This window comes from Enhydra lutris, unplaced genomic scaffold, assembly GCF_002288905.1.
Source record: "Enhydra lutris kenyoni isolate GAN:26980312 unplaced genomic scaffold, ASM228890v2 scaffoldscaffold22, whole genome shotgun sequence".
NCBI classification, from domain to species: Eukaryota; Metazoa; Chordata; class Mammalia; order Carnivora; family Mustelidae; genus Enhydra; species Enhydra lutris.
In genome coordinates this window covers 41752976-41780734 of record NW_019154106.1, presented here as the reverse complement: position 1 = coordinate 41780734, position 27759 = coordinate 41752976, and the positions used below count along the sequence as shown (strand labels likewise).

At 56.0% G+C, this 27759-nt stretch overlaps 1 protein-coding gene across 1 annotated transcript in view; it reads left to right on the top strand.

Moving 5' to 3' along the window:
* Window positions 1-640: 640 nt before the first annotated feature.
* LOC111150019 (potassium voltage-gated channel subfamily C member 1) overlaps window positions 641-27759 on the top strand; it is a 41879-nt gene continuing 14760 nt past the window's right edge. Inside the window, exon 1 of the mRNA XM_022507334.1 lies at window positions 641-1210. Coding sequence (XP_022363042.1) covers window positions 641-1210 — 570 coding nt within the window. The remainder of the gene's footprint in view (window positions 1211-27759) is intronic.

The window sequence follows — 27759 nt, the reverse complement described above, 5'->3', positions numbered from 1 at the left end:
GAGAGGGAGGGGACCGGAGCCTGCCCTGCGCCCCGAGCTGCAGCCCGGCCACGCAGGGAAGAAGGCAGCGGTCATCCATCTCCCCAGCGCCGAGAGCGCGCTGCGGCGACCACCGCACAGCCGAGCGCGAATTTCCCGGCCCCCTCTCCTCCCCTCCCCCTTCCGGGGGCTGATCTATCTGTCCGGGCTTTGGAGCAGCTGACCTTCCCCCCAAAAAGCTTTGTGTCAATTTCTTCATTTTCCCGCTGAGATGGGGACGGGAGCCCGGCCCCCCAACCCTCTTTTCCCTCCTACCGGGGCTCGCCGCTGAGCGCAGTCCGTCTTCCTCCCTTCCTCCCTCCCTTTCTTCCTCCCTTCTTTCCTCCTCTGCCTCCTCCGCAGCCGGACCAGCTCCCTCCCCACATCTGGCGCCTAGAGACCCCTGGGATCCCGCGCACACTCCCTCGGACCAGCACCCGACAGAAAGCGCCCCGAGGGGCTTGGGTCGCTCTTGGGGTGGCCAGAGCCACCATCCTCTGTACCCCCCGACGGCTGGGGGGAGGGGGGAGGAGCCCCCGCGCCCCCCTCCCCGGCGCCAACTCCCCCTGGCGGCCGCTCCATGGGTGTCGCTGGGCCGCGCCATGCCTAAGGGGGCGCCGCGATGGGCCAAGGGGACGAAAGCGAGCGCATCGTGATCAACGTGGGCGGCACGCGCCACCAGACGTACCGCTCGACGCTGCGCACGCTGCCCGGCACGCGGCTCGCCTGGCTGGCGGAGCCCGACGCCCACAGCCATTTCGACTATGACCCGCGCGCCGACGAGTTCTTTTTCGACCGCCACCCAGGCGTCTTCGCGCACATCCTGAACTACTACCGCACTGGCAAGTTGCACTGCCCCGCCGACGTGTGCGGGCCACTCTATGAGGAGGAGCTGGCCTTCTGGGGCATCGACGAGACCGACGTGGAGCCCTGCTGCTGGATGACTTACCGCCAGCATCGCGACGCAGAGGAGGCGCTCGATAGCTTTGGCGGCGCACCCCTTGACAACAGCGCCGACGACGCGGACGCCGACGGCCCCGGCGACTCAGGCGACGGTGAGGACGAGCTGGAGATGACCAAGCGCCTGGCGCTTAGCGACTCCCCGGACGGACGGTCGGGCGGCTTCTGGCGCCGCTGGCAGCCGCGCATCTGGGCGCTCTTCGAGGACCCCTACTCCTCCCGCTACGCGCGGGTAAGTGACAATCTCTCCATCAAAAGAGCGGAGCCTGGTGGGGAAGGCAGGGTCTTCTGTCTCCCTGGGGCGGGGGTGGATTCCAGAACTGGCGCTTAGAGAGTCAGAACTGAAAGGAGTGTGTGTGTGTGTGTGTACATAGGAAACCGTGTATAAGAGGGAGGATAAAAAAGAGGGTGCTCTTCAAGGGTGGTTAGTTTTGTAGGTATGGAAGGTCTGCGTCTGTATTTCCAAATTTAATACGTCTGAGTGAGTACAAATGGGTGTTTGTGTGTATGAGTAGATTGTGTGTGCATATTTATGTAAGTATGGTGGTGTCTATTTGGGTGGGTCAGATATTAGTGGGAAGGAGAGAACATGTGTGTATGTTTGAGTGTGCAGGAGTGCCTGTGCATGCATGTTTGTGTCTTTGCGGATGTACACGGGGAAGATGTGAGCTGCCCTTTAGATTTTGTTATGGGGAGAGGAGCTGGGAGCCCTTCCTCCCTCCGAGGGAAAGGCATCTGGAGCCAGTCAGGGCCTATAGGGGAGGGCCTGGCCTGGTCCGCTGCTTGAGGCAGACCATCCCTCCCCAGGGAACAACCTAGGGCTGTTGTGAAGAAATGGTCAAGGGGGGATCTTATGGCTAATTAATAGCTTGGTAGTGGGTATGGATGGGCCTGGGCTATGGAGAGGGTGACGTGGCCCCTCAGACCTTCTTCTTCTGGGAACACCGCCTGTCCTTCTTCATCAAAAGGGGGGGCGGTGTGGAGGGGGCCACTAGGCTTATGCCTGTGCTGCCTCTGGGACCTGTCAGGAGCAGAGTGGGGGCTTCTAAAAGGGAACCTGCAGGAAGGTGTGTGAGAGGTGGGCGTGTCTTCATCAGCCACTCCCCTTTCTGGATAGCAGCGGGTTGCTGGAGAGCAAGGGCACCCTGCTGCTGACCTTGGCCTCTCAGAGGCTTCTATGGATTAGTTTCTTCCTTTGTAAAATGGGAAAAGGGGTCTGGTGAAATCTACGGGTCTTTATTTGCTTCACTGAGCCGAAAAGGGAAACACTGGTAGTAGCCACCCACCCTGGAGGAGATGTCCCTTGCATTCCCTGGGCTCTGTGAGGTCTGAATGGAACCTAAAGCATGAGGGGGAAGGTCTGAGTTGGGAACTTAAAGCAAAGCTCCCCCCCCCACCCCCTACCAGGCAAATCACTGCTCTTTTTTACTGTTCCACATCCCTTCCCTCCTGCCCCCAGGAGCCAAGGTGGGGAGGATGGGGCAGGGGAGGGGGCAGGATCAGTGCTGAGGGCCAGTGGGGGAAGGGGACTTGGGGGGCACTGATGTGTCCACAGGGAGAAAAGGGCTGTGTTTAGGCACAGGCCTGGTAGATCTGTGATGTTTTAGCGTGTGAAGGAGGGAGAGCAGGACAGATTCTTATACATTAAATCCTAGAACAGATGTGTGTGTTGGGGGGTGGTTGGGGAGAGGACCAAGCCCCTCATTTTGCCATTGAAGACCCTATACACAAGGTCACTCAGGGAGCTAGAAGCGAAGCAGGACTAGAACCCAGGTCTCCTGGGACCCCATCCTCCCCTGAGCTGGCTGCCAGCTCCCTGCCATTCCCAGAATGGACTGGACCCTCAGAGGTCTACCCTCCCCTCTCCTCCTGACAGAGGCCACCATAGCCAGGGGATTATGTAACTGGAGGCTGTGGCTGAGCTGTGGGGAGGGGCAGGAGAGGGGGACTGGGAGGTTGAACCAGTACCTGCTGGGCTGGGGGCATGCTGGCAAAGGCCTGGGTTACAGCCACCCATTCAGCCTGCATTTGACCTTGGACAGCATCTCACCAGCACCACCACCCTCCTCAGCCCAGGAAGGAAGGAGAAGGCCCAACTTCCTCATTGTCCTTTCGCCCACCTGGATCTCTAGTAAGAGTCTGGATACCCCCACCCCAATGTTGGACTCAGCTTTCAGGTTCTGGGCTGTGCTCCTGACTTTCAGGATAGGCAGGGGACATATGGGGCCTCTTCCATCCCATCACCGTCCATCCTCTTCCACTTGACGTTCTTAGGCCACGGGGTGGCCTTCACCCAATGCAGATAAATGGGCTGGTTAGTGTGGTTTGGGGTCTTGTTGGTGTTTGAAACCTTACAGAAATGTCCTGATTGTCTCAAGTGTTCACTGAAGAGCAGACTCTAAGCGAAGGGCTGGGGTGTCTTGGGGAGGTGGAGGTGGGTTAGAAGCCCCCCACCATCTGTGCCACCAGCTTCTCTCCCCAGGAGACTCATAGAGTCATTCTAACTCCTTTGAGTGACATCTGAGGACACTGAGGCCCACAGAGGAGGGACCTGTCCAAGGGCGCTCATGGGAACTGAGGGCAGAGCCTGGATTAGAACCCAGGCTTCCTGCTGCACGCCGGGCTGGCCTAGCTGCATTGCACTGCCTCTCTGCGGCTCATCTGCGCAGGGAGCAGCCGGCTGCCTGCCCTTCCTCCCCCTTGTCTCTGCTCTGCCGCTGCTGTCACCTTTGTTTACCCCTCCCCCTCCTCACACGGGTGGGTCAGGATTTAAATTTGTATTCTAGATGCTAGACCAGAATCCTGGATGCATGTGACATTGCATGTACGTGTGGAAGAAAAGCTGTACGTGTGTGAGAGAGACTCTATGTAAGAGGGATTTTCTGTGGGTGTGAGAGACGCTTCATACGTGTGAGAAATGCTGGATAAGAATAAAAACATGTGTGAGAGAGACTGTGGGAGTAGGGTGTGCGTGCATGTGCCCCTGTGCACGTGTGTGTGGTATGTGTGTGTTTGTGGTGAGACTCTGTGAGAGAGATTCTGTGAGTCTCTGTATCAGAAATCCTGTGTGAATGTGAGAGAGACAGATTCCGTGTGTTTGGAGATGGACTTTGTGTGTGAGAACGAGACAGCGTGGGAGACAGCGCGTACATAAGAAAGAGAGGGAGACTGTATGTGTAAAAGAAATGCTGGGTGTGTGTGAGAAACTTAAGGTGAGTGTGTCCCTGTGTGAGCATATGGCTGTTGTGGCGAGTGTGACATTGCACACGTGAAGCTTTGCCTGTGAGGCCGTATGTGTGTGTGTGTGTGTGTGTGTGTGTGTGTGTGTGCGTGTGTGTGTGTAAGGCTGTGTGCATGAGAACATCTGTGCATGAGGCCATACATGATGTGGGGGACCCTGCGTGTGGCTCGGACTGTGTGTTTGAGGCTCTGGGTGTCAGTGTGCTGTGGGTGATTGTTTGTGACAGAGACCCTGTCTCTGTGTGGGTGTGTCTTGAGGAGGATGAAACTCCACACCAGCTTCCTGCTTGCTCCCTTGATCTCCTGGTCCTCCCGTGCTGCCTTAGTGAGCGATTTTGTTCCTCATGCCTGTCCTCGGTTGAAATACTGCTCTAGCCCAGGCCAGTGGTGGGCGCATGGATCAGACAGATAGTGAGGCCACCCTGCCCCAGGCCTTCTTGCTGGCCCTGGAAGGTAAGGGCTGTTTGGCTGGAGCGGGAGGTCCCATCTGACCCCTTGAGGGGTGACAGTGCGAGCTAGAGCAGCCGGTTCCCTGGGTCCCCTCTCCTATACCTTACTGGGCACCGAGGCTGAGGGGGTGAGGGGTGGGGAGGTGAGCTGGCACAGGACGGGGTGAAGGGTGGACACACACAAGCAAAGGATGATGGTGACTCTCTGTGGTAAGGACTGTGAGGGGGCTTCCCGGGGCTCTGAGAGGACGCACAGTCCCAGAGGAGGCAATGCTAGGGTAAGCTTTAGGGGGCAGGTTGGAATTAGCCAGGCAGATGGCAGGGGATGGCAGTCCTGGCACACGAAGCCATGAGGGTGTGGGAGCAGGCAGGGCTATTGGCAAAGCCTGGGGCAGCCCTGCCTTCAAACCTGTTCTTCTCTCTGTCTTGGCTTTTATCTGAGATTTGCACGTTTTCATCAGGAACATTGTTCTGTGTCAGGTCAGGGCTAATGGTGGTCCTTGTTCCGTAGGCCAGTGAGTATCCTTAATATGGGGTGTGTACATGTGTGTGTGTGTGTCATGAGATCTGTCCCCCCCTTCAAGTGACAGTCATTTGACCTTCCAAATGACAAGGAAGTGCCAGTGGTTCCCAAGCTGGGGAAGCCCCACCAGCCCACTGCCCACCTCCCCTCTGATGCTGGCTGTCTGTCTCTCTGCCTTGTCCCCTGTTCTTTGGGACCCAAGGCAGCCCTAACTTCTCCTCAGCTCCCTGGGAAGGAAATGCACTTGGTGGCTGGAGTGAAGAGCCCAGCAAGAGACTTCTGTTCCTCCCTTGGGTCTTAGTCGACACAGGGCTCTTGGAGTCTTGGTGAGAGGCAGAGAGAGAGAGCTGTTATGAGGGACTTCTGAGAGAGCCCCCCACCTCAGAGTCTGCCAGGGGCCCACTTCTAGTCATGGTAACATGTGAAGGAGACCATGAGTGGTAGAGAAGGGGCTGCTGTGTTACCCTCCCTGCTGCCACCCCGTGTGTCCCCCACCACAGTGTCTCTTTCCCCCACTTGCTGTTTTTCTCCTTCCTATGATGCTTTTATAGGTGTCCTTGTGACTCTGGGTGGTACCACCCCCTGCCCTAGCTCCCTTGTCAGTAGAGAAAAATCACAAACCAGTGTCTCTCATCCCAGTCTCTCAGCCCCTTCACCTCTAAAATTGGCCCTATGACTGAGTTAATGAAAGAGTCACTGAGTTGGTGTATGGAGAGCCCCCTGTCACAGGGCCTCATGTGCAGTAAGCGCTCAGTAAATGTTGGTTGCTATCATCACTCCGATTATCCATGTTATCCTTCCCCTTCGTGGCTCTCTAGAGTCCATCCTTTGCCCTCCATCTCCACGTCTACCATCCTGGTGCAAGCCACCATTGTTCCCCTAAGACCTACCCCTCCAGTGGCTCCCAGCTGTTCTCCTGCCTTCAGCTCCCAGCCCCTCCAGTTCATTCTCCTTGGCCACCACAGAGAGAGGTCTCTTTAACTCATGAATCAGTCAGTCTGTTCCCTTGTGTGTTTAAAACCCTTTGGTGCTTCCCTGGACCATACTTTGGGCTCTCCAGTCCTGCCTGCCTCCTCAGTCTCCTCTGGCCTGGCTCTCTCTGTGGCTCACTGAGCTGCAGCTATCCTGGCCTCATTTCAGTTTCTTGCCTGGGCCAGGCATCCCTGCTTCAGGGCCTTTGCACATGCTGTTCCCTGGGGAGCATTCTTTCCTCCTGGTCTGCACTTCTTCATCCTTCACACCCTGCTTGAAACATTGTTCCTTGGTGATGCCTTCCCAGACCCCACACCCTGGGTCAGGGTTGAGAGCCCTTCCTTTCCTTCAGAGAAGCTATCTGGTATGTAATAAAATGTTCATTAACAGCTTTGCTTGATTCAAGTTTGTGTCTTGCTCCAGACTCTAAGCTTCCTACAAACTCAGTATAATAGGAGCTACTGTTATGACAACATGAGGAAGTTGTGGCCCGAGAGGGGCCATATGTGAGCAGATGAGGGGCTGGTTCAGAAAGCCAGATCTCTAACTCCCAACTCTGTGGCCTGAGAGCCCTCAGGCACCTCCGCCATGCCTCAGGGAGTGTCTAGAGTCCTGTGCCCTGGAGGCAGGTGTCTGTGCTCCTTGACTATGGGCAGAAGACCTGCTATCTGCCAAAAGCTTTGGGAAGACTGGCAGGCGGTTGTCTTAGAGGTTGGGGGGCGGGGAGTCTGGAGGGGACTCATTTCAGGGCCCGCTGCCTAGGCCAGGGATCTTGGGGCCTCCCAAGACAGCTGAATATAGTGCTATGGCTATTCTGAGCGGTCACATGACCAGTGTGCTCACTCTGGACCAAAAGGTCAGGGCCTTGAGCCGCTCCCTCCCATCAGCCCCTAGGCTAGCCAACGGCCTGAGCTTCCCTTCCTTAGAGACAGGGTCCGAGAAAAAGGGGACTATTGGCTGCCCAGGCCTGATTCATGGAGACCCCTTGGGTGGGAAGGACCACCTTCCACATGCATGAGAGCTGTTGGAGAAGATGGGTGCTCCTGGGCCACCTCTAGCCACTACCCTCATCTGGTGGAGGAGAAGCAGACTCAGAGAGGGGAAGACACTTGCCCAAAACCACACAGGGAATTAGTGAAACTCAAACTCTCATCCTCTCGGCCCAGGGCCTGGCCATTTGCATCTTTTTTGGCTCTCAGTTTTAACAGAGCACCAGGTACTACCTGCACATGCTGTTCTCTTACTTACCCCCATTATTTCCTCCCCTGAGGGAGGGGGATGAAGCCTTCCCACCCCCCTTCTCCAGGCCCCCCGTGCCCCCCACCCAGGACTCAGCACAGCTGGTTCAGATGTTTGCAGGTCATCTGCAAACATCTGAGTTGGCCCAAATTCTGTTCTTACCATCCTCCTAGCAGGATTTTTCTAGAACCCCTTTCCTTTCTTGAATCATAATACTAATGGCTGCTATTTACAAAAGCGTTTACTATGTATCCTTCATAAGGGCTTCATTTCCATATTCTCATTTAATTCTCACAAAACTGCCATGGAACTGTATCGTTATCATCACGCCGATGTCACAGATGAGGCTGCTGAGGCTCAAAGAGGTGAGTAACCTACCCAAGGTCACTCAGCTCCCGAGCAGGAGAGCCAGCCCTTGGACCTGGGCTGCCAGCACTGGAACTCTGTCCAGAACCACTGCTCAGGACTGCCTCCCACTGCCATTCCAGGATAGTGGGGTCTCTGGCCCAGGCTAGGGTTTCTGTCTCCTCCCCCTCCTCCCCCAGCAAACACTTGTTCTTCACAACCTGTCTGGGATTCCTGCTCATCAAGTTGTGGGCCCTGCACTTGGGTAGGTAAGGGTCCAGCCTCATGGGCTAAGACGTGCTCTGGCAGTCCCCAGGGAGAGGGTCTTCTGAAGGTGCCGCATTGCCCCCCACTAGCCGTGCAGGCCCTGGGGCTCCATATGCCTACAGGGGAATGGCAGAGGGCTCAGGAAGGTCCAAAGCTGTCGTGCACAAGGTGGTAGATACTTGGGGGAAGCCAGGGGTAATGCTGGCCCCCCTTAGTGTGGCATTCAAGGCCTTCTGTGCTGGAACTCAGACATGAACTGCTCCCTTCTGCCAGCCTCCTCCAGGCCTCCTCATCTCCAGCCCTCATTCCAACCTCAGGGTTTTTGTGTACTTCTTTCCCTTCCTCAGTGTCTCTTCTAGATTTGCTGAATGTGACAACCTATTCCACAAGGCCCCTAATGCTTACCCTGGCTGCCCCTGCCCTAGCTGACCACTCTGCGGAGCGAGGGTTGGGCATGGAGTAGCCAGGCTTGCACGATTTGAGCTGGAGGACAGTGGGGGCACTTCTGGAGGCCTGTGGCTGGGCCAGGTGGGCCCTTGGGATCAAGGACCAGTCCAGGTGTATGGAGAGATGAGGCCACAGACAGTTGCCCTGCTGTGGGCATCAGGCAACTAAGCCAGAGCAAGGTCTGTAGCTGAGCCATTAAACCAAGCCAGGCTCCCCTAGGCCAATCCCAGCACCCCCTCAGGCTGCAGGGTGGGCCTCTATCAAGTACAAAGGTCATTCCAAATGACCAAGTCCCTCCCCAGTTCTGACGTTCCAGGAGCCTAAGAATTCTGGGCTTCAGCATTCCGGAGACGCTGTGGGTGCCAAGTTAGTCCTTCCCTATGTGTCCATCCACATCTTCAGCCCTGCCCCTCTCTAGGACACATTTGAGCTCTCCTGCCAAGGGCCCTGACACCAAGCAGAGAGGAGCCCCAGGGAAGGGCTCTGAAGAGCTTCCTCCTTTCCTCCTACATTCATTCAGGCTCTCTCCACCTGCTCTCATTCATTCCTTCAAGGCACAGGAATCACGCCCTGCCTGGGCTTGCCACTGTGACTGCTGTGACCCGTCCCTGGCTCTCCCAGGCACCCCCGGGCATAAACTTGTGGGTCCCACCTCCTCAGCGTGTGCTTTGCTCAGGCCCAGCAGGTGGCACCTGTTTGCCCTCTTCTGCAGGCCGTTCCCTTGGCCGTGTGCCCTGTGGGAGCTGCAGAGAGGTGCATTCAGAGAGGAAATGCTGTGGCCGCCTGCAGGGGCTTGGGCCAGGCAGGGCGGCTAGCTTCGATGGGGCAGGGGGCACTGTGGGGCAGTGAGCTCCCTCTGTGCCGGGTGGGACTGGCCCTGGGCAAGGCGCTTGGCAGGCTGCTCTGGGGGCTGTAGGGGTGCTTGTGGGTGCATTCCCACCTGTGACCGACTCTCACATGACCCAGGCTGCTTCCAAAAGGTCAGGCTCCTGGGCTCTGTCCCTCTAGAATGATTCCTGGATCTGGGGGCCGGGGTGCTCGGGATGCTGGCTCCACTCCCGGGCAGGGAGACTCTGCACTGGGGGCTGGGGACATAGGGGCTCTTGACAGTTGGTGTGGTCCTCTGACCAACAGCACCGATGTCACCTGGGCACAGGGTAGAAATGAAGAGTTTCAGCCCTACCGGAGACCTCCAGAGTCAGGACCTTCATGTTAACAAGATCCCCAGATGAATCATACACACCCTCAGTTCTGAGAAGTGCTGAGGCGGGCAGCCATTCCCAGTTGAGAGGAAGTATCAGGACACCGAGAAGCCTGAATGGGTGTGTGCAGGGTGGCAGAGCTTCAAGGGGGGTGATTCTGATCTTTCCTTGTGCCCAAGAAGTTGGCACCAGGGTGACGGGCCTGGGGATGAGGCCCAGGCCAGTAACTTCTCAGACCAAAGCCCTTGGCACCATCCTTGAGTCCTTCCTTTCTCTCATGCATCAGCAAATCCCGTTGCCTCCATGTTGAAAGCATCCCAGAACCCAACTGTGTCACATCACCTCCACCACTAAGTCCCTAGTTGAAGCCACCCTCTTCTCTACCCTGGATTACTGGGAATTGTCCCCCCTCCGGCTCCTTCTCCACATGCAGTCAGGGCCATCCTGGGTAAAATGCTAATCAGACCAAGCCACCTCTGTGCTCTGCTAACCCCAGCTTCCGGTCTCACTCAGGGAGGAGCCCAAGTCCTCCTGAGGATTCGGGGGCTCCACATGAGCTCCTGGCCCCTACCATCTCCCTTCTGCTCTCCTGCCTCTCTCCCACTTCTCATTCTGGCCTCCGTGGTTCTCCACCAATATAGTCTTTGTGCCTCTGCCTCAGGACCCTTACTCTTGCTGTTCCCTCCACCCGGAGCATCCCCCTCCCCCTCACTCCCGCACCTGCTTCAGGTCTGGACTCGGATGTCATCAGTTCAGCTCAACCTCCTGCCGTTCCATGCTCTCCTGTTTCCTCCTTTGCGTTAACACCATCTAGCTGTATTTTACTTATTTACCTCATTTGCCATCTGTTTCTTTCACTAGAAGAACCTAGAACAGGACCTGGCATGTAGTGGGTGTTAAATAAATATTTATTGAGAGGATGGATAAGGAGACCAGAGTTCAAGACCTAGGTCAGACACCACACCCTGGAGCCTCTTCCCAGCTGACCCGCTTCTTCCTTGCCTCACCTGGGGACACAGTGCCTCCATCCCCGAGCCTAGAGCAGTGACGGAGAGACAGAGACTAAGGCAGTGCTGGGGCCACGGAGTATCCTGGTCAGGGTCGGGGGTGGGGGGAGGCAAGCAGCAGCCAGGACAGGTCCCACCTGCCACTGTCACCACCCAGGGCCACATGAGGCTTTTCCCATCCCTCCCCCTTCACCTCAGCAAACTCCTTTTTCACTCCGCCTCAGCCCAGTGAGCTGCTGGCCCGCCCCCCACAACCGGAGCTCAGTGGCTAAGGAACTAGTTTCCCCAACCAGGACTCACGAGCTCTCACACAAGGACACACGTGTTGCAGGGACAGTGTTTCCAGGCCCAGGTGGTCTGACCAAATGCCCAAGTGTCACTTCTCTTGCGACTCCTCCTGGAGGCCAGCCAGGCTCTTCTGCTGTCCCTCCCCATCTTCCTCCCCATCCACCTCCTTCTTTCCCTGTCCCTTCTGTCACCCCCTTCCTTCTATGAGTTACTGGCTGTCAACACAAACTCCTCCCCTTGAAATCCTAAGGATGCTTTTTGTCCCAAGGTCCCCGGCTAGGAGTCCCAGTCACATGTTCCGCTGAAAGTGGATGGGCCTCGAGGCCCCACTTGACAGTGTGACCTGGAGCCCAGTCTCTTCTAAGAGTGTGTCCTCTGGAGCCAGGAGGCCTGTATTCATGTCCTGGCCCCAGCAATTCCCAGCTGTGTGACCTTGGACAAGTTCCCTAACCTGTCTGTACCTCGAGAGGGATATTAATAGCGCCTGACTCATAGGGAAGGGGAGAGGCCTGAATGTGTTAAGCACTTAGCCCAGAACCCGAAACATAATAAGTTCTTAATTATCGTAGGTTCCATTATTGTCTTTTCGCGGGCGCTTGGCTCTAGAAGACCCAGACCGTCAGCTGTTCTCTGTCGGCTTCCTTCTTTCGGAAACTGACTCCCCTTTCAAATAACTCTCTAGGGGTCACCTCACCTACCTTGGCCCTGGGGGGCTCCCGCTTCCAGAGTCTGTCTCCCAGGGACCAGATTTCAGGGGTGTCATCTCGGCAGGGCCGGCATTCTGTCTTGCTTTCTGCCACAAAGCTGCTGGGCGTCACGGACAGACCATGGCCCCTCTGATCCTCATTGCCCCCGCTGGTTGGTGTAGGCCACTGGTCCCTGCTCTGCCTCCTTGTCCCAGTGTAGTGGGCGATGAGGGAGATGGAAGACGGAAGTTGTGCCGTGGAGTGGGGGGGGCATTGACATCTGTGGTGGGGAGCCAAGCACAGGCACCTGAGATGCTGACAGGACCACCAGTGTGGAGGGGGCTGACGGGCAGGGGACCAGGTATCCCAGCTTCGGGCCTCAACATGCCTAACTTTACAGGTGATGCACGGTGAGCACTGGCTGCAAGGGCCAGGCAGACCCTAGATGCTTCTGGGGCCCGGGGCTCCTGTGGGTGCCAGGGGCCGGTGCCCTCTCGGGCTGGCCTGCCCCGCCAGGCCGACGCCAGGCTGGGTGGAGATGAGCTAATATTAGCTGGGGCAGCCCCAGACAGCTGAGCTCAGGGGACCTCGGAGCTTCATTCCTGGTCCCTGGTAGCTTTGGCCTGGACCACAGCCGCCAAAGGAAGATTTCTCAAGCCTGCGCACGGCCTTGGATGCCCCTTCACCCCTGGCCAGGTCCAGACCTTCCCCAGACCTAGCCTGGCAGCCCTGCTCCTGCTTCACTCTGGCTCCGGGCCTGCCCACAAGCCCCTGGCCCCCTGCCCATGGTGTGCCTCCGCCTTACCTCTTTCCTTCTCCATCCACAGTGCAGGATGGGCCTTCTTGCCCTACACCCCTACTCTACACTAAGGGTGCTCTCTGTAATTCCTGACAGAGGCTGCTGTTGGCATTCATTTGTTCCTTCATTCAGTCAACGTAATTGTTGAGCGCCTCCTGACTAGGAGGTAGGCACTCTTCTAGAAGCTAACAATAGAGCAAAGAACAAAATGGTCAGAAATCCCTGCCCTCAAGAAGCTTACATTCTAGCATGGGGAGAATAAAAAGAAATAAATGGACACATGAATATAAAGTGTGTTGGATGGTGGGGAGTGCTGTGGAGCTACGTCACAGAGGGTAGGGCCAGGAAGTGCTGGGGGGTGGGGAGGATTTTAACCAGTGTGGCAAGAAACGCCTCCCTGAGCAGGTGATGTTTCAGCAAAGACTTGAAAGCAGTGAGGGAGGGAGACATGTGACATCTGGGGAACAGGGGTCGTGAGACATGCAGAAGTCCTGAGCCGACCCATGCGCCTAGGGGTGAAGACCCCGCGAGAAGCCAATATCCAGGGCCGGGCTCAGAGAGCTGAGAGACTGTGGGAGGTCAGAAAGAGAAGAGCAGAGCTCCCCACAGCCCCACTGTGCTCTTGGCAGCAGGGTCTTGCCCCATGGGCTCTCTGGGTGTGCTAGCCTGGTGCTTGGTGGTGTTTATGTCTCCACTGTTGTCCTCTTCCCTTTCCTTTCCTTCCCTCCCATGGCCTCAGGGGCTGCACAGTCCTCATGTCTAGGAAGCTGGGCCTCAGGGAGGGGGCTCTTGCCTCACCACAGTGGCGACCCTCCGTCTTTTCCCTAAAGGCCAACTGTGCCAGTCAGGGCGAAGTGGTGGGGCCACACAGGGCTGCCCACCAGGCTGTGGGGATGCTGTCCTCTCAGGGGCTCTTGGGCTGGAGAGAAGTTGGTGTGGAAGCCAGAGGGAAAGGGCCCTTCCAGACCAAAGTCTTTCAGCAATTTGCATTCTCATAGCCCCCCACAGCTGTTTACCTGCTTCTCAGACTCTGAGAAGATGGTCAGTGTAGTGTTCATGGCCAGACCTTAGCAGACTGCCTAAGTCCAAACTTGGCTCCAGTGATTATTAGCTGTGTGACCTCTGTAAGCCTCAGCCACCTCAGCCGTAAAGGGCGGATACCAAGAGTTCCCACTTCAAGGGGCTGCCATGAGAACCCAACGAGATAAGGTCCAGAAAGCCGGTTAGCGCAGTGCATGGCCCAACACAGGTGTTCCAGTCATGCCTGATCATTCTTACTGTTCGGCACGTGAGGCATCTTTCTAGGAGGTCCCGCAGACACTGGCCTCTCCCCCTAGGGGATTTGGAGAACATGAAACGAATGTCTAAGAAGGGGTTGCTGTAACCAGGAAGCTTTGCTGGTTCCGCAGGGACCTTCTCCGCCCATGAGGATGGTAGATCAGGGAAGTGTGACTCCCTTGGGTCTTGTCACCAGGGCAGGACTCTGAAGATATTTTAGACCACAGCCTCCCACCAGGGCCAACATCTTACTGCTTAGAGATTAATGTTTTATACTCAGCCTCAGGGGTTCTCTTAGCAGCTGTGAGGAACACAGTCACCCACTGGGCCACCTGGAGCCACCAGAGTCCCAGGATGAGGGCAGGGCTCTTGGTGGCATACATGGCAGGCGCCTGCTGAGGGCCAAGCCCAGGCGGTGTGCTTCTCCCCATATTGCACGGGAGCTCCCACCCGGGCGCCCGAGCAGCCCACACGCCCGGAGCATGGTCCTTGTCTTGGCGGGTGGGGGGACTTTGTTATCACATCCATAAACTGTGCATAATGGTGTCACTTACCTCTCAGGGGAGCTGGGCGAATCCACCAAGCAGAGGCAGAAAGATAATTCATGAGGGAGAAAATATGGTTCAAAGCAGGGCCATGTGTGCCAGAGACCGCTGTCTCAAGGGCAGGGGAAGGGTGAGGAGGGAACGGGTAGAGGCGAGAGCACAGGCCTCAGTGTGGGCTTAGGCAGGTGGCATCTGGCCAAGCCTCTTTGCTCCTGGTGGGGGTGAGTTTCGGAGGGCAGAGCCTGCAGCATTGTGCCTAGCACACGAGACACGCTTACCTACCAGGGACACCACTGAACCTGTTCCTGGGTTCAGATGCCCTGGGAGGGTTGGCATGCTGAAGGCCTGGCTGAGCCACAGAGACAGGGAAGCAAGCTGTGGAAGTTTTGTCCGGTGGCCGCACAGCCTCAGGGGCACGAACCACTGCCACCAATGATGTATTTAGCAGCACAAATGTTAGAAATGCCAGTCACTGGCTTCTCTTCGAGGCACCAGGAACCATGTCTCCTGAGACCTGGCTGTCACCAGGCAGATATTTTTTTTTCCGTCTGGCAGTCTGGGGACCTGAGTAAAAGTCTCAGAGTAAGGAATCGCTGTGCTTTGTACCAGTTGGACAAGTCTTTCCATGCCCATGGCCTTCCTGAACTCTGTCGTGCTACCCTAGGAAAATCCCACCCAACATGTCTTTCCAGACCGCCCACCCTTGGCCTCCAGGTACATTTGCCACTTCCTTAGCTGCTCCCCTGTGTCCTGCCTTTGCCTGTTCTGTTCCTTCTTGAACAGTCTGCTCTGCCAGAGAATTTCTCCTGCCCTTGATCGAGCTGCCCTATTGAGGTTTCCTGTCTCCCCAGCTCAGCTGCAGCCTCTTTGAGGAGGAGGGTCAGCTCAAGGAATGATGGTTCCTGTTACATAATATGGAATCAATAAATCCTTGCTAAAGTGACATACTTCACCACAGCCCTCTCAGGTGGAAGGATGAGATAGTATCCACATTTCATTGATGAAGGAAAAACTGGCCCAGAGAGATTAATTTATTTGCATGGACCATCTAGTTAGTAAGTGGCGGAAGAAGGACTAGATCCTCAGGTCATCTTTGGGCGATTGAGAAGGCCAGTTACAGCAGTGCTATGTTCCTTCCCACTGTATTATGCTGAAGTTGTGTGGTCAAGAATGAGGTGGTTGGATGGTCAGATGGGTGATTGGCAAGTGGACAAAGGAGTGGATAAAAGGATGGTCCATGGATGGAGATGAGTGGGTGGAAGGAAGAAGGTATGAATGGACACCCCGCTGGGCGGGCACCTTGGCAGATGGGTGCTCAAATCAATGGTTGTAAGGATGGACGGAGGGATACTGTTCTAGTTGCTTGGCTTCAAGGCAGGAAAGGAAGTCTCACCTCTCATTCAAAGAAAATATCCCAGAGGAGAGGACTGGGAAGCTGAAGACTTCAGGGTGCAAGGCAGGGTAGAGAAACCTAGCCCCCGAGCAGAGAAATTAGGTTTGCAGATGCAGGGGTTGACGGTTCGTGGAGAGAGGGAGCTTGGAGCTGGGGGCCAGGACTCATCAGGGAGACCAGCCCATACTCAAAGGTGAGAGGTTCTGATCAAGCAGCCACAAGACAGGCTGGAAAGAAATTGCACTCAGAGCCCCATGACAGGGAAGCCTTGGGATCCAGGGTTTTCTGGATGCCCTGCGGCCACTGGAAGGCAGACAGCAAGCAGCGGGGGCTCTGAGCCCCAGGCTGCACGGAGTATACCTCTGATTTCAGTCTGTCCTGGGGTCGGGAGGCCACTCCTCCTTCCTAGGTCCCCAGCCTCAGTGAGCAAGTCCCTCCAATAGCACCAGCAGGCTGTGTAAAAGGGGACAATACCGCTCTCCTAGCTGAGGCAGGGACGCTCCTGAGTCTCCTGGCTTGGGAACTCCAAGACATATCGTCTGCCCCTGCTTCTTGTCATCAGTCCCCAGGGTCTAGACATGAGCTCCGAGGCTTTCATTTTAATTACCCAGCAAGGGCCGGTAGAGGGACCACATACATGGGCGGCAGGGTCTGGAGGCTTAGAGGATGCTAGCCTACAGCAGATTCTTCCAGCAGGAGCTGAGGACCTCCATTTGCACGATGCATGGAGCTGTGAGCTCTCCAGGCTCCCTCCCAAAGCCCAGAGCATTCCCCAGTGCCAAGCTGCACCCCCTCCACACATACACTGGCCCCAGCGATCTCCCTGGGAAACCAGGTCCCAATGAGAGTGCCTGGTGTGCCGCTAACCACTCATTACAGTCACGGCTGCAGCTAAGTATAGCTCCAGCACACACAAGACCAAGACAACAAGGGGAAGGCTTTCCATAAAAAAGCCCCACAGGCGAACACACAAACATCTGCACGTACATGCTCCCCATGCTTGTGCATGCCGACGGCCCCAGATGGTCACAGACCCGTACCTGCACCAACACAAAGTTTCACTCCCTCCCTCAGGCTTTCATTCCATGAATGGGTGTTGAGGGGCTGGGAGAGTGGTGGAGAGCCTGCGTTCTGCAGTCAGACAAAAATGGGTTTCCAGTTCCAACTCCATTACCTCCCAGGTTCCTGATCATGGGCAGCGTAGCCTCTCCATGCCTCAGTTTCCCTCCCTACAAAAATGGGGCGGTCACCACAGTGCAGAACTCAGAGTTGGTCAGGGTCAGTGAGATGGGACATGTGTGAGTGCTCAGGATGGGTCTGGCTCAGGGAAAGGATCAGCACATGGTAGATGTCTGTATCCTCGCTCCTGAGTAACTACTGGGTGCCCAGCTCTGTGCTGGGAGCTTTATTTAAAGCTGTTGTTTCTGGAGGTGGTTGTGAAAAACGGTGCCTGGTGTATAATGGGCACTCAGTGAATATTGGATGATTGAATGAACAAACCACCGAAAGCTGCACGGATGGAGGTCGGATGTCCCCAGAGCTCTCTCCTCTGTGGAGGCCTCCACCCTCACTTGTCTCTCGGCCAGGCTGTGTCTCCAGTAGGATCTAGGTATTCTTGTGGGTAACATAGGGATCCTAGGGGTAGAGGAGGAGCTCTAGGGGGTCTGGGCGCACCCCCCGCCCCATGTGGCAGATGGGGGAATGGCCGCACCATGGGCAGTGCCCGGTCCTGCTGGGACAGACAGAGTAGACAGGCAGCAGCCCGCAGGGGCCTGGCGGCGGCAGGCAGGCACTGGGACCCCTGGGCTGACACTTGGCAAGGCTCTGCTTGCTGGGAAGGGGCTGGAATTCTGTCCGGCCTGGGTAGGAGGTAGGAAAGCAGCTTCAGGGTTTAAGGGTACTGTCACCGTTCCCAGCTTTTGAATAGGCCGGCAGCTAAACTGCCTGGGCCATCTCCTCCCATCGCACCTCCTCTAAAAGAAAGTGACATTTCCTGGTGCTTTTTTTAAGCCCAGGCTGGCTGGGCCCGGCACTGGGCGTGGGGTAAGGAGGGGGCGGGTGGCACTGGGAGTCACACAACCTGAGTCTCTACTCACCTTGTGTGATCTCAAGGCCCTGGGAATAGACAAGGTCTCATCTCCTTGCCATGAGCCCCCGATGCCAGTGGCCACACTCCAGGACTGGCATGCAGGTTCTGAATTCCACGTCCCCATGCCAGGGATGCCCCCGAGGCAGGCCTCGAGCTGTTACACTCCACAATGAATGTCTTCAGCCGGCCGGCCTGCTGGAGGTGAACAGGAACTTTCACGCCTTCGTGTCCACTGTCCTGACTCATTCATGTTCATGGCCGGTGGGCACCCAGGTCCTTATTGGCTCTGCCCACTGTCAAGAGAGGAACGTGGTTGTGCCCGCTGCCAGGGTAGGCATGAGTCTGCCGTCAATGAGTGTCCCCGTTGCCGGTGTAGACATGGATCTGTTCTCAATCTCTCTGCCCACTGCCAGTGTAACAAACAGCGTCTGTGGAGATGAGGCTGGTGAGGACAGAGCCGGATGATCAGTGACCAGATGAGTCACAGATGCATAGACAAAGATTATCCTTGCACCGTGTCCACATACATCTGCTGTTAAGTGTGGTCAGTGCCGGCATAAGCAAGAGTCTGAAGTCAGTGTCTGTGTACCTCGTCAGTGTAGACACCGGCGCCATGTCAGTGAATCAGGGACGGTGCACGCTGTCCGTGCAGAGGAGGGGACGTGGGCGCCAGAGGATGTGAACCCCTAAGGAGGATGAAAGGGGTAAACTTTGCTGTGTTCATTGCATAGATAGAAGGAGTGAGACAAGCAGACATGGGCATATATCCATGACCTTCCCACAGAAGAGAGGCCGTCCTGGTGCTTAGCTGTGCTCCTGGTCCCCAAGAAAGGGGCCCCTTTTTCCCTACTAGTGTGTGGCACATGGCTGGGCCTGACAGCAGGGCCAGCCCCCATGCCCAGATCGGGCCCCTTCACGGTACTTACATTCTAAGGTGGAAGAGAGGCCAAGAATAAATACCAGAAGTAAGGAAATCAGATGGTGGAAAGTACCAGCACTCATGCAGCTGGCCCCTCGGATGGGCTGAACATGGCCCGCTGTAAGTTACGCATCGGTAAAGCTGGGGAAGTCCATGATGGTCCATGCTGTGAGGGGAAGGAGAGGAAGGAAGCTGGAATCGGCGGGGGGCGCTCATTGAGAGTAAACCCCAGGAGGTGCCGAGGGAATGAGCTGTGAGGATACCTGGGGAAGGGCGTCTGGCCGGGGGAACAGCCAGTGCGGGGGCCCTAAGGCAGGCGTATGTCTGGCATGTTTTGAGCACATGTTTGAGGAGGCGGGTGTGGCTGAAACAAGTGAAGGGGACAGCAGCAGGAGAGGAGCTTGGCGGGGGGGAGGCAGTGTGGGACCAGATCACGCAGGGGCCGCATGGAACGGGAGGACCTTGGCTCCTCCTCTGAGAGAAACGGGGAGCCTGTGCAAGGGTTCTGAGCAGAGAAAGGACACTGGCAGATTTCTGTGTTAAAAGGATCATCTCGCTGGTCTGTTGCAAATAGTTCTCGAGCACCAGGAATTGCGACAGCTGGGAGAGCAGTGAAGGGGCTCTTACCATAATCGGGGGGAAATGATTGATCCTGCCAGGGATGGAGGTAGTAAGGCTAGTGCTGGGCAGGCGGGTCAGACTCTGGATTGGTTTCAAGCTTCGTCGGTGGCCTTTCCTTACGGATTAAATTCGAGGTGTGGCAGGAAGAGAGGTGTCAAGGTCTGGGGCAGGAACGTCCAGAAGGATGGAGCTGCTGCTTCATGGGCTGGAGAGGTGTGGTCAGTGGGGGCTCTGCGGGAGCTTAGGGGGCACGTCAAGTTGGGGACAGTGCTATCAGACCTCCCCCTGGAGATGCTAAGGAGTCGGATGCCGAAGTCTTGAGTTCCGGAGAAGGGCTGAGCTGCAGGGAGACATCAGGGAGGGTTCGGTGATATTTGAATGGGTGATGGTATTTAAGGCTGGAAACTAGGTGAATCGTTAAGGGAATGCATGTAGATGAGGAAGACGACCAAGGTTCTGGGGCATCCTGATCGCTCGAGGCAGGGGAAGAGGTTGGCAAAGGACATCGAGAAGGAGCAGCCAGTGAGGTAGGGAGAAAATCAAGAGATGGTTGGAGCCTAGGAGCGTGACATAAAGGAGGGGGTGATGGGCGATCTCAGATGCTGCTGATGGTCAAGGGATGGGAGGACTGGAAATTGCTCCTGTTCTTTCTGCCTAAACTGCTCTTCCTTGCAACCTGTATTTCCCCCTTGTTGGTTCTTACCCATCCTTCCAACCTCTGCACGATTGTCCCTTCCGCCCAGAAACCACTTGAACCTCAAGACTTGTTTAAAGTCCCTTCAGATGCCTTGTGCTTTCCCCTGAAAGCCCTTATTACCTCATACAGGTACATATTTGCTTGTATGTTTCCTTGATACACGTCAGCCTCCCCTACCAGAGGTCATGACAGTTTTTGTTCACTCTGTGCCCTGCACAGCCCGGGGATAAGGCATAAATATTCACCGGAGAGAGAGCAGGTGGGCAGTCAACTGTGGTCCCACCTGCACTGCATCCACTGCCCTCCCTGAGCTGTCCCTTTTGGAGCCATCTTTTTATTCCCCTCTCCACAACACATGCATATGTCTACACACATGCACACCCTTGTTGGGAATCAAGACCACTAACTCAATGAGGAAATATAAGTGAGCCCTGGGAGCAATTTCCCATTAGATTCCTAGTGGGAGATGACGGAGCTGCGGACCTCAGTTTTCTCATCTGTCTAATGGGGACAGTCAAGACTGTCCTGCTGATGGCACAGCTGTTGATGTGTGTGTGTGTGTGTGTGTGTGTGTGTGTGTGTGTGTGTGTGATATGTGATTCAAAATGTGAAGATTATTATAGCGTCGACAGCTGTACCCCATGTCATCATAATGGGAAGGCTAATGTCCTCCTCCCAGGCTACCTAGATGGACGTGGAAGAGATTTATAAGTGGAAGCCCCGGGGTAGGGTGGTTTTAAAGTCAGAGACACCTGGATTCTGCTTTCAAGCTCTGTGGGTTTTGGTGTTTTGGCACAGGTCTTTACCACTCTGAGCTTCAATTTTTTTTTTTTTTATCTGCAAAATGGAGGTAATGACCTCTGATCTGAGAAGTTTTTAAGAATAATTGAGATCACGTTGGTAATAGCGATCATTATTACTTCATAGCAGAGCACAGTGGGGCTCAACAAAGCTAAACACTCCGGCCATGGAGATGATTGTGGGAATCCGAAAGGGTGAAGTGTGTGATCCATTCAGCCACACACAGTGAGCGCTTAACCAAATCAGGCTCTGAAGCAGGGGAGCTGGCCCAGGAGAGGGAATGTGGTGGAGGCCAGGGAAGGCCTGGCCTGCAGGAGGGACAGCTCAGCGGTGGGTCCGGAGGCCCATCTGCCCGTGTGGACAGGGCTGTCACAGGGAAAAGGAGCAGGTATGTTCCGATGACCCCAGAGGGCAGAACTGGGATTGCTGGGAGAAAGGCAGGGAGATTGACTTAAACACAAAATCAATGCATACCTCTAGAGCTGTCCAAAGCCAGGAGTCTTGGGAGGTCCCCATCACTGGTGGTCACCATCAGAGACATCTGCCTCAGGGTTACTGAATTGCCCACATGGGAGGCCTGTATCTCCTAGATGGGGCCACCTTCCCACTCACTTCCTTATCTAAGAGCCTCAGTCACATAGTTCTTATTACCGTCTGTGGCACCAAAAGGTTTGAGGCACATAAGACACACTTATAACAGAATCCTTAGAAATAAAGAAGAAAGGAAAACATGGGAGTGGTATAATAAAGAGAAGAATTAGTGATATCCTGCACTTGGGTGAAAGATGAGTTCAGACTTGAGCATCGAATGTCACTGAGATCCCTGGCAGGCAGAGCAAAAGAGGAATTCTGAAGGGTTCCATCACTCATCACTTACGAACAGAAAAGTCAGCAAGTGCAGCAGAGACAGAGAAACATGGTTCTGAATTCTGAAACAGAACAATTTCCTGCATGGAATACTGGTGTTTCTCTGAGTTTAACATGCTAATGGGTGAGGATATATGTGTCTGGTCTCCTGGAGGGACTCTCAGGTCACAGGAGTGGGCGGGATGTCGGCTTCGGTGGGACCTTCCAGGGCCCTGACGGCCAGCCCTCCAGGCATGGGGGACTCAAGGGGCACTCGGGGACAGCATGGCCCTGCTTCCCTAAGGCACACAGGCCTGTGTACCTCGCTGGGGCTGTCTAAAGTCCACATCAAGCCAGAGCAGCCAGGTCTGGCTCTCGGGCACAGCTAGGCTGACTTGCACTGTGGATATAGTGGGGGGTGGGTTGCCCACGGGAGGCCTGGAGAGCAGGCCTTCGAACCAGGCTGGGACTGATGGCACGGCAGAGGCCCTCCGGGTGCTTGGGCAAGCTTCTCCACCTCTGTAAACCTTAGCCTCCTCGTCTGAAAAATGATACCAGTCAAACTTCCCCCTAGACCAGTGTGAGGTTTCAGTGACCCGATGCATGGAGAGCGCAGGAGGCAGGGACCCCTCGAGCCCCGGAAGCTGCCGTCATCAGCCTCCATCTTATCACCAGAGTTAGGCCAGAACGCCAGGAGCTCTGGCTCCCACCCTGCTTGCCTTATGACCTTGGGTGTCCTTGCCCACCAAGCCTCATTTGCTCCTGGGCCCACGGCAGGGGCTCATGTGGATAACCATGTGGCAGTGGGCATGTGAAGTCACCCTTACCCTGAGGACAGTTCCTCACTGGCAGGAGGCTGGTGTGCTGGGTCTCAGACATGGCTTTGCCCGGGTCTGTGGCCCCAGGAAATGGGCTCTGAAGGCCATGCCGTTGGCTCCCATGAGGCTCTCATTTGCTCCCAGTTTGTCAGCCGGCAAGTGGTAGCAGGAGAGGAAAACATTAGGGAAAAATTCTGAAATGAAACGTTTCTCTCGTTAGCTGTTTGCTGCTGCTCCTTGTAACTTCCACCCTCCCCCCCAATAATTCAGGGGGAAAATGCTGTGTTTAGATTTTTGTGGAAGGAAGCCTTGGCCCAACTCCTGGAATCCTAGTGTGCAAGGGAACTGGCAGTCTCGAGGTGTCTCCCAACCCCAGAATTCTGCCTGGGATTTAGGGAAAGCCTAGACACCTGGCCTTTTGCTCTAGGAGCTCCGTAGCATCCGACTTCCCAGGCTGTGTTATTATTATTGTGAGAGTCCCTACTTGAAAAATGATGGGCCTGCGTTTCCCAGAGCTCACTTGCCTGCTGCGGTCAGAAAGCCCATGGTGGAGCTGGGACTCAAACTCGGGCCTCCGAAGCCAGGCCTGGACTCTTCACCTCCTGCCACGCTGCCCGCTTCCCAGTCTCCGGGGTGTCCCGGGCTCATGAGCTTCATTATACACCGAGCTGCCCAGTGCTTGGGTCTCATCTGGCCTCATGGATCCCCAGTGCAAGGATGGGGCTGCAGGCATCAGAGCCACGGAGGGCCCAGGTCGAAGGTCAGTTTCTGGTCCCACCCACACAAGCTGACCCTGTCTCTGAGCATGGGACCAAGGAGCCTGCATTTGTGTCTCTGCTGTGTCCCTCTCTCCCAGCACACCCCACTGCCTTCCTGTTCATCAAGCAAGCCTCAGCCCACTCCTGCCCCCTGCGTGCCCCCACAGCGCCCCCAGGGAGGGCTTCTTACTTCCAGCCTCCCGGTCACCCTTCCGAGGGGTCTGGCTTTGGCCGTCACCAAGTAAGTTCTCCTTGGTGCTGCGCCCAGAGACTGCTCCCAGGGGCTGTCTTTCAGGGGACACTCCTCCCTGTGTCCTCCAGGACCAGGGCTAGCCCCGGTTGGGCAGACGGGTCCCCGTGCTGCTTAGCCAGGACTGCGCTGGTGCATGCACCCCGCCTCACTCCTGCTGCGTGGATAGCTCTCGGAAGGGCAGTGCTGCTGTGCTGGGATGGGGGGGGAGGGGCACATCCACCTCAGTCCCCCAGCTGCCTCCCAACTCGGTGGTTCCTGTGTCATGACTGTAAGAGTCTTCACTTCTCTAAGTCTGCGATGCTCTGATCCTAAGCACTTTGTTGTGATGGGACCCATGAGGGCCAGAGGTGCAGGTAGGGTTTGATCCTGACTTCAAGATCCCATCATTTCTGCTCCAGCCACTGCCTCCCTTCTACCTGGGGTCCAGAAGGCAGGTGGGGCCCCGGGAGCAGAGAGGCCTGGGTGGGCGTCTCAAACAAAGGCTCGGAAGCCGTGACCATGAAAGCTCCAGGCTACAGCCCAGTACTGACGCTCTCATCTCTGTCCGCCCTCAGAGTTCTGTGACCTTGGGCCGATCCTTTCCCTTGCTGGGCCTCCTTGCTGGGCCTCCTTGCTGGGCCTCCGTTTCTCCATTCATGCCACAGGGGGCAGCTTTTAGACCAGAAACCTCTGAGGGCCTTCTCTTCCCTGGTGTTTGGGGTTTCTAACGACCATGTTTTCACAAGTCTAAGGCACCATCGATCTAAGACATGACATGAGTTGAATAATAGCACACTGGGGATGGGGTTAGACATACTATTTTAAGGATGTGTACATTTTATGACATGTTTTCATTTCCAAAATGCAATAAAAGAATGTGCATCCTGGAACGAAAGCAACACGGAGACTGAGGCCATCTCCAAATTTGCCAGTATAGCTGTCGGGGCAGCCCTTTCTGGATATGGCCTAGCTCTAGGGTTGTGAGGGGATTCAAGGAAGCCTCTCTCTGGAAGGCTGGAGGCCTGGGCCCTGCCTTTCCTGGCCTCGGTTCCTCCATTGCCCAGGCTGGGTCCCAGGACTGAGAGGGGGAGTGTGACAGGAGGAGGGGTTCTGATGGAACACCACAGCCCTGCCTCCCTGTGGCCTTTTCCCTACCCTTGCCCTTTCTCTCCTCTTTCTCTCAGTCAGAGACAGTTCCAGAGAAAGGATCACACCCCGGGGGCTAGTGTGTGAATGACTATCTCTGACATGGAAAAGGATCACAGCCCTGGGCTGGGTCTTATCTCCGAGAACACATGTCCAGAGTGCCTAGCCAGCCCTATTCCCCTAGAAGAGGGCTCATATGTGCCCCAGCCCCATTCGATCCCATACCGGTCCTTACACACAGATGCAGACACATCACACCCCATACATGTCCTTATCTACATACAAGCACACACACCACTCCTCATATGCGTCTTAACACACACATACACACTTGTGCACGCATGCACACACTCACACACACACTCCTACCACCTGTAGGAACCACACACTACACATGGTGACCATTTACATAAGCCTTTCACACATGCCTGGAGTCAGGTCACATAAACCAGGGACACACCTTCACCATGTCTACACCCGCTCCACATTGACAGTCTCTCCCCCTCACCCCCTCTCCCCCGGGACTCTCCCACAAACATGGACTTGCCCAAACAGGTGCCCACTCAGCCGTGTTATGTTCTCTGCACAAACTCTCGAACACTTCCACTCACCCCCTCTGTGTAGCATCGTGGGAAACTCATCCACCTGCTGCTCCCTGAGCTGGGAGCCAAGGGGGAAGGACTAGTGAAAAGGAACAGGGGCAGGGACCTGGATGCCGGGATGGACTGCCCAGGACCCCCCATTTATTGATAGACCAAAAAGAAGCTAGACTCCAAAGAGGACCCTCCCCCGTCGCCCCCTTGCAGCCCTCAGCCAGCCCAGCATGCTGCGGGCCTGCCCAGCCCAGGGAAGGCCAGACGGGTGTAATTCAGTTTCCAAACTCAACTCGACTGACAATTTATTTAGTCCAATTGACCATCCCGCCTGCTCTGCATCACTGACTCTGCCTGGATTAACTCAAACGCCATATACCCCCGCTGGGCAGATTTAATTAGGTGAAAAAACTGACCTGAAGCCTCAGGGGGCTTGGACCTGGACCACAGCCAGGGGCCCCGTGATGAGCCCCACTGCCTGCAGCCTTGCCTGGTCTCGGAATCCTCAGAAGGGACTGAGTCCAACGCTCAGTGTACCGGTGATGAATCTGAGGCCCGGAGAAGGGAAGTGACTTGCCAAGGTCACACAGCACGTGAACACCAGACCCTAATGGTGGTCCATGCACCACAGTCCAACCATCACCTTGTTCCTGGAACACCAGACTGAGAGCACGCAGAACCCCACCACGAACCCCAGAACAATTCTGGAAGGCAAGCACCATCTTCTACAGATGACTGTGGCATACATAATTTATAAATGAAAGTCATCACACATATTGGTCATTTTAATAGATAGTAAATTGCTTTTCTGATTTATGGTTTCAGGGGCGGGGTTACCATAAAAATAACTTGGTGATTTATAAAACATCTTCTTAAGTCAACAGAGCTTCAGTAGGTTTGTCTGACTTTACAGCCAACAGCCTCGCCACCCCAGTTACCATAGAAATGGGATGCCTCCTTCTGTTGCCATGGCTACCACTTTCTAGAACACTATTGGTGGGTCTTTCACAGTTTGTGATTTGGTTCTGGGGGGGTGGGGGCCAGGACTACCAGCTTGGGTTTATGCTGCATTATCAGGCGATCTTGCCTGTGTTGTCTTGAAATTTCACTGGGTGGCCTCTGCGGTGGCCAGGCTAGGTGACAACTGTCCCTGTCCCTGGGCTGCCAGGCAAAAGTCCCTTTGTGCCTCTCTTCCTCCCCTGACAAACTAGTAGCCCAGGAGAGGCTGGTCTTACAGCAGCCTGAATCCTGGGTGTGGGGGGCAAGGCGGCCGCTGGGGTGGGCTAGAGAAGGGAGACAAGGCCTGGCAGCGGGGGTCGGGGGGGTGGGCAGGAAATCAGACAGCTGGGGACTGAGGGGCAGATGTAAGGCCTGGAAATCCAAGCACTGGCACCATCACTGTGGGGAGGCAGGCTGAGGGCATCGAGGAAGGCTGAAGAGGCAGAGGCAAGGTGGGCTGGATCTGCTGTCCTATGGGAGAGACAGACGCTGAGCCAGCCACACCTACAGGGGTGAGGTGGGCAGATGAGGGGCTAGCCTGGTGGCTGGGCCTGGGCTCTACTGTATGATAGTGAGAATGCCGTGTGGGGATGGCTGCCGCGTCATCGTGTGCCCCCAATGCAGGGGGACTAGAGCTGTGGGGGGCTGTGGGTGTGCTTCCATACAGCCCCTTGGCCCCTGTATCATCTCCAGATGTGCAGTCAGGCCCCTGGGCTGTAGACTGTGTGGCTGCATGGACGGCGAATGCGCTTAGGGTAAGGGGTGAAGGGTGTGCTCTGGGTAGCTGTGTGTGTCCGCGGTCTCTGGGACACAGACGGCTCACATAGGGTGCGGCCCTTGCCCTTGCCTTCAGCCCCTGCTGTCCTGGGAGCGTCGACCCGGGATTGCTGCAGATGTGGCTCCCAGCGTCGCTCTCTGCCAGGCTCGGCCACCCACAAGAATGCCCCATCCCCACGCACTTGCCCAGTCCCTCTGGCTGAGCGCCTTGAACAAGTTGGGATCATCTCCCAGCCTGCCCTTTTCTGGGTGTGTGAGGAGGTGGCTAGGTGGGGACACGGGCGAGCCCATCCAAGGCTGCTGTTGGTGGTGATTCCCTGAATGAGGTTGGGGGCAGCCTCCCTATCCCTGGGCTGCTGTTGTCCCAGGTGCGAGCAAGTCTAGGGCAGCTGGGCTGGCCCGAGAACAATTCATTGGGGGGCCGGGTGGCCCAGTTCTCTCCTTCACCGGGATAGGCATAATCTGCCCTCAGGGAGTCTGACCTGTGGGTGCCAAGCTCTAGGATGGAGGCGTCCAAACACAGGGCCAACCACCCAGGTGCGCTGGCAGCTCTGCTGGTGGAAGTAGGTTCGATTCTAGAGCTAGATGAACTTGGGTCCTAGCCTCAGCCTCATCATGAGCTCTGTCTGAGCCCTTGGTTTAGTCGCTGACCTCTGTGTACCTGGGTTTCCTTTTTTGCACAGTAGGGTAGGACTCCCTATCTCATTAGGTCAGAGAGAGGACTAATGGTGCCGAGTGGGTCCTTAGCTTTGGAAGCTTTCTGCCCCCTCCTTCCTGTGCTCAGGTTCTCTGAGGACGGACCAAA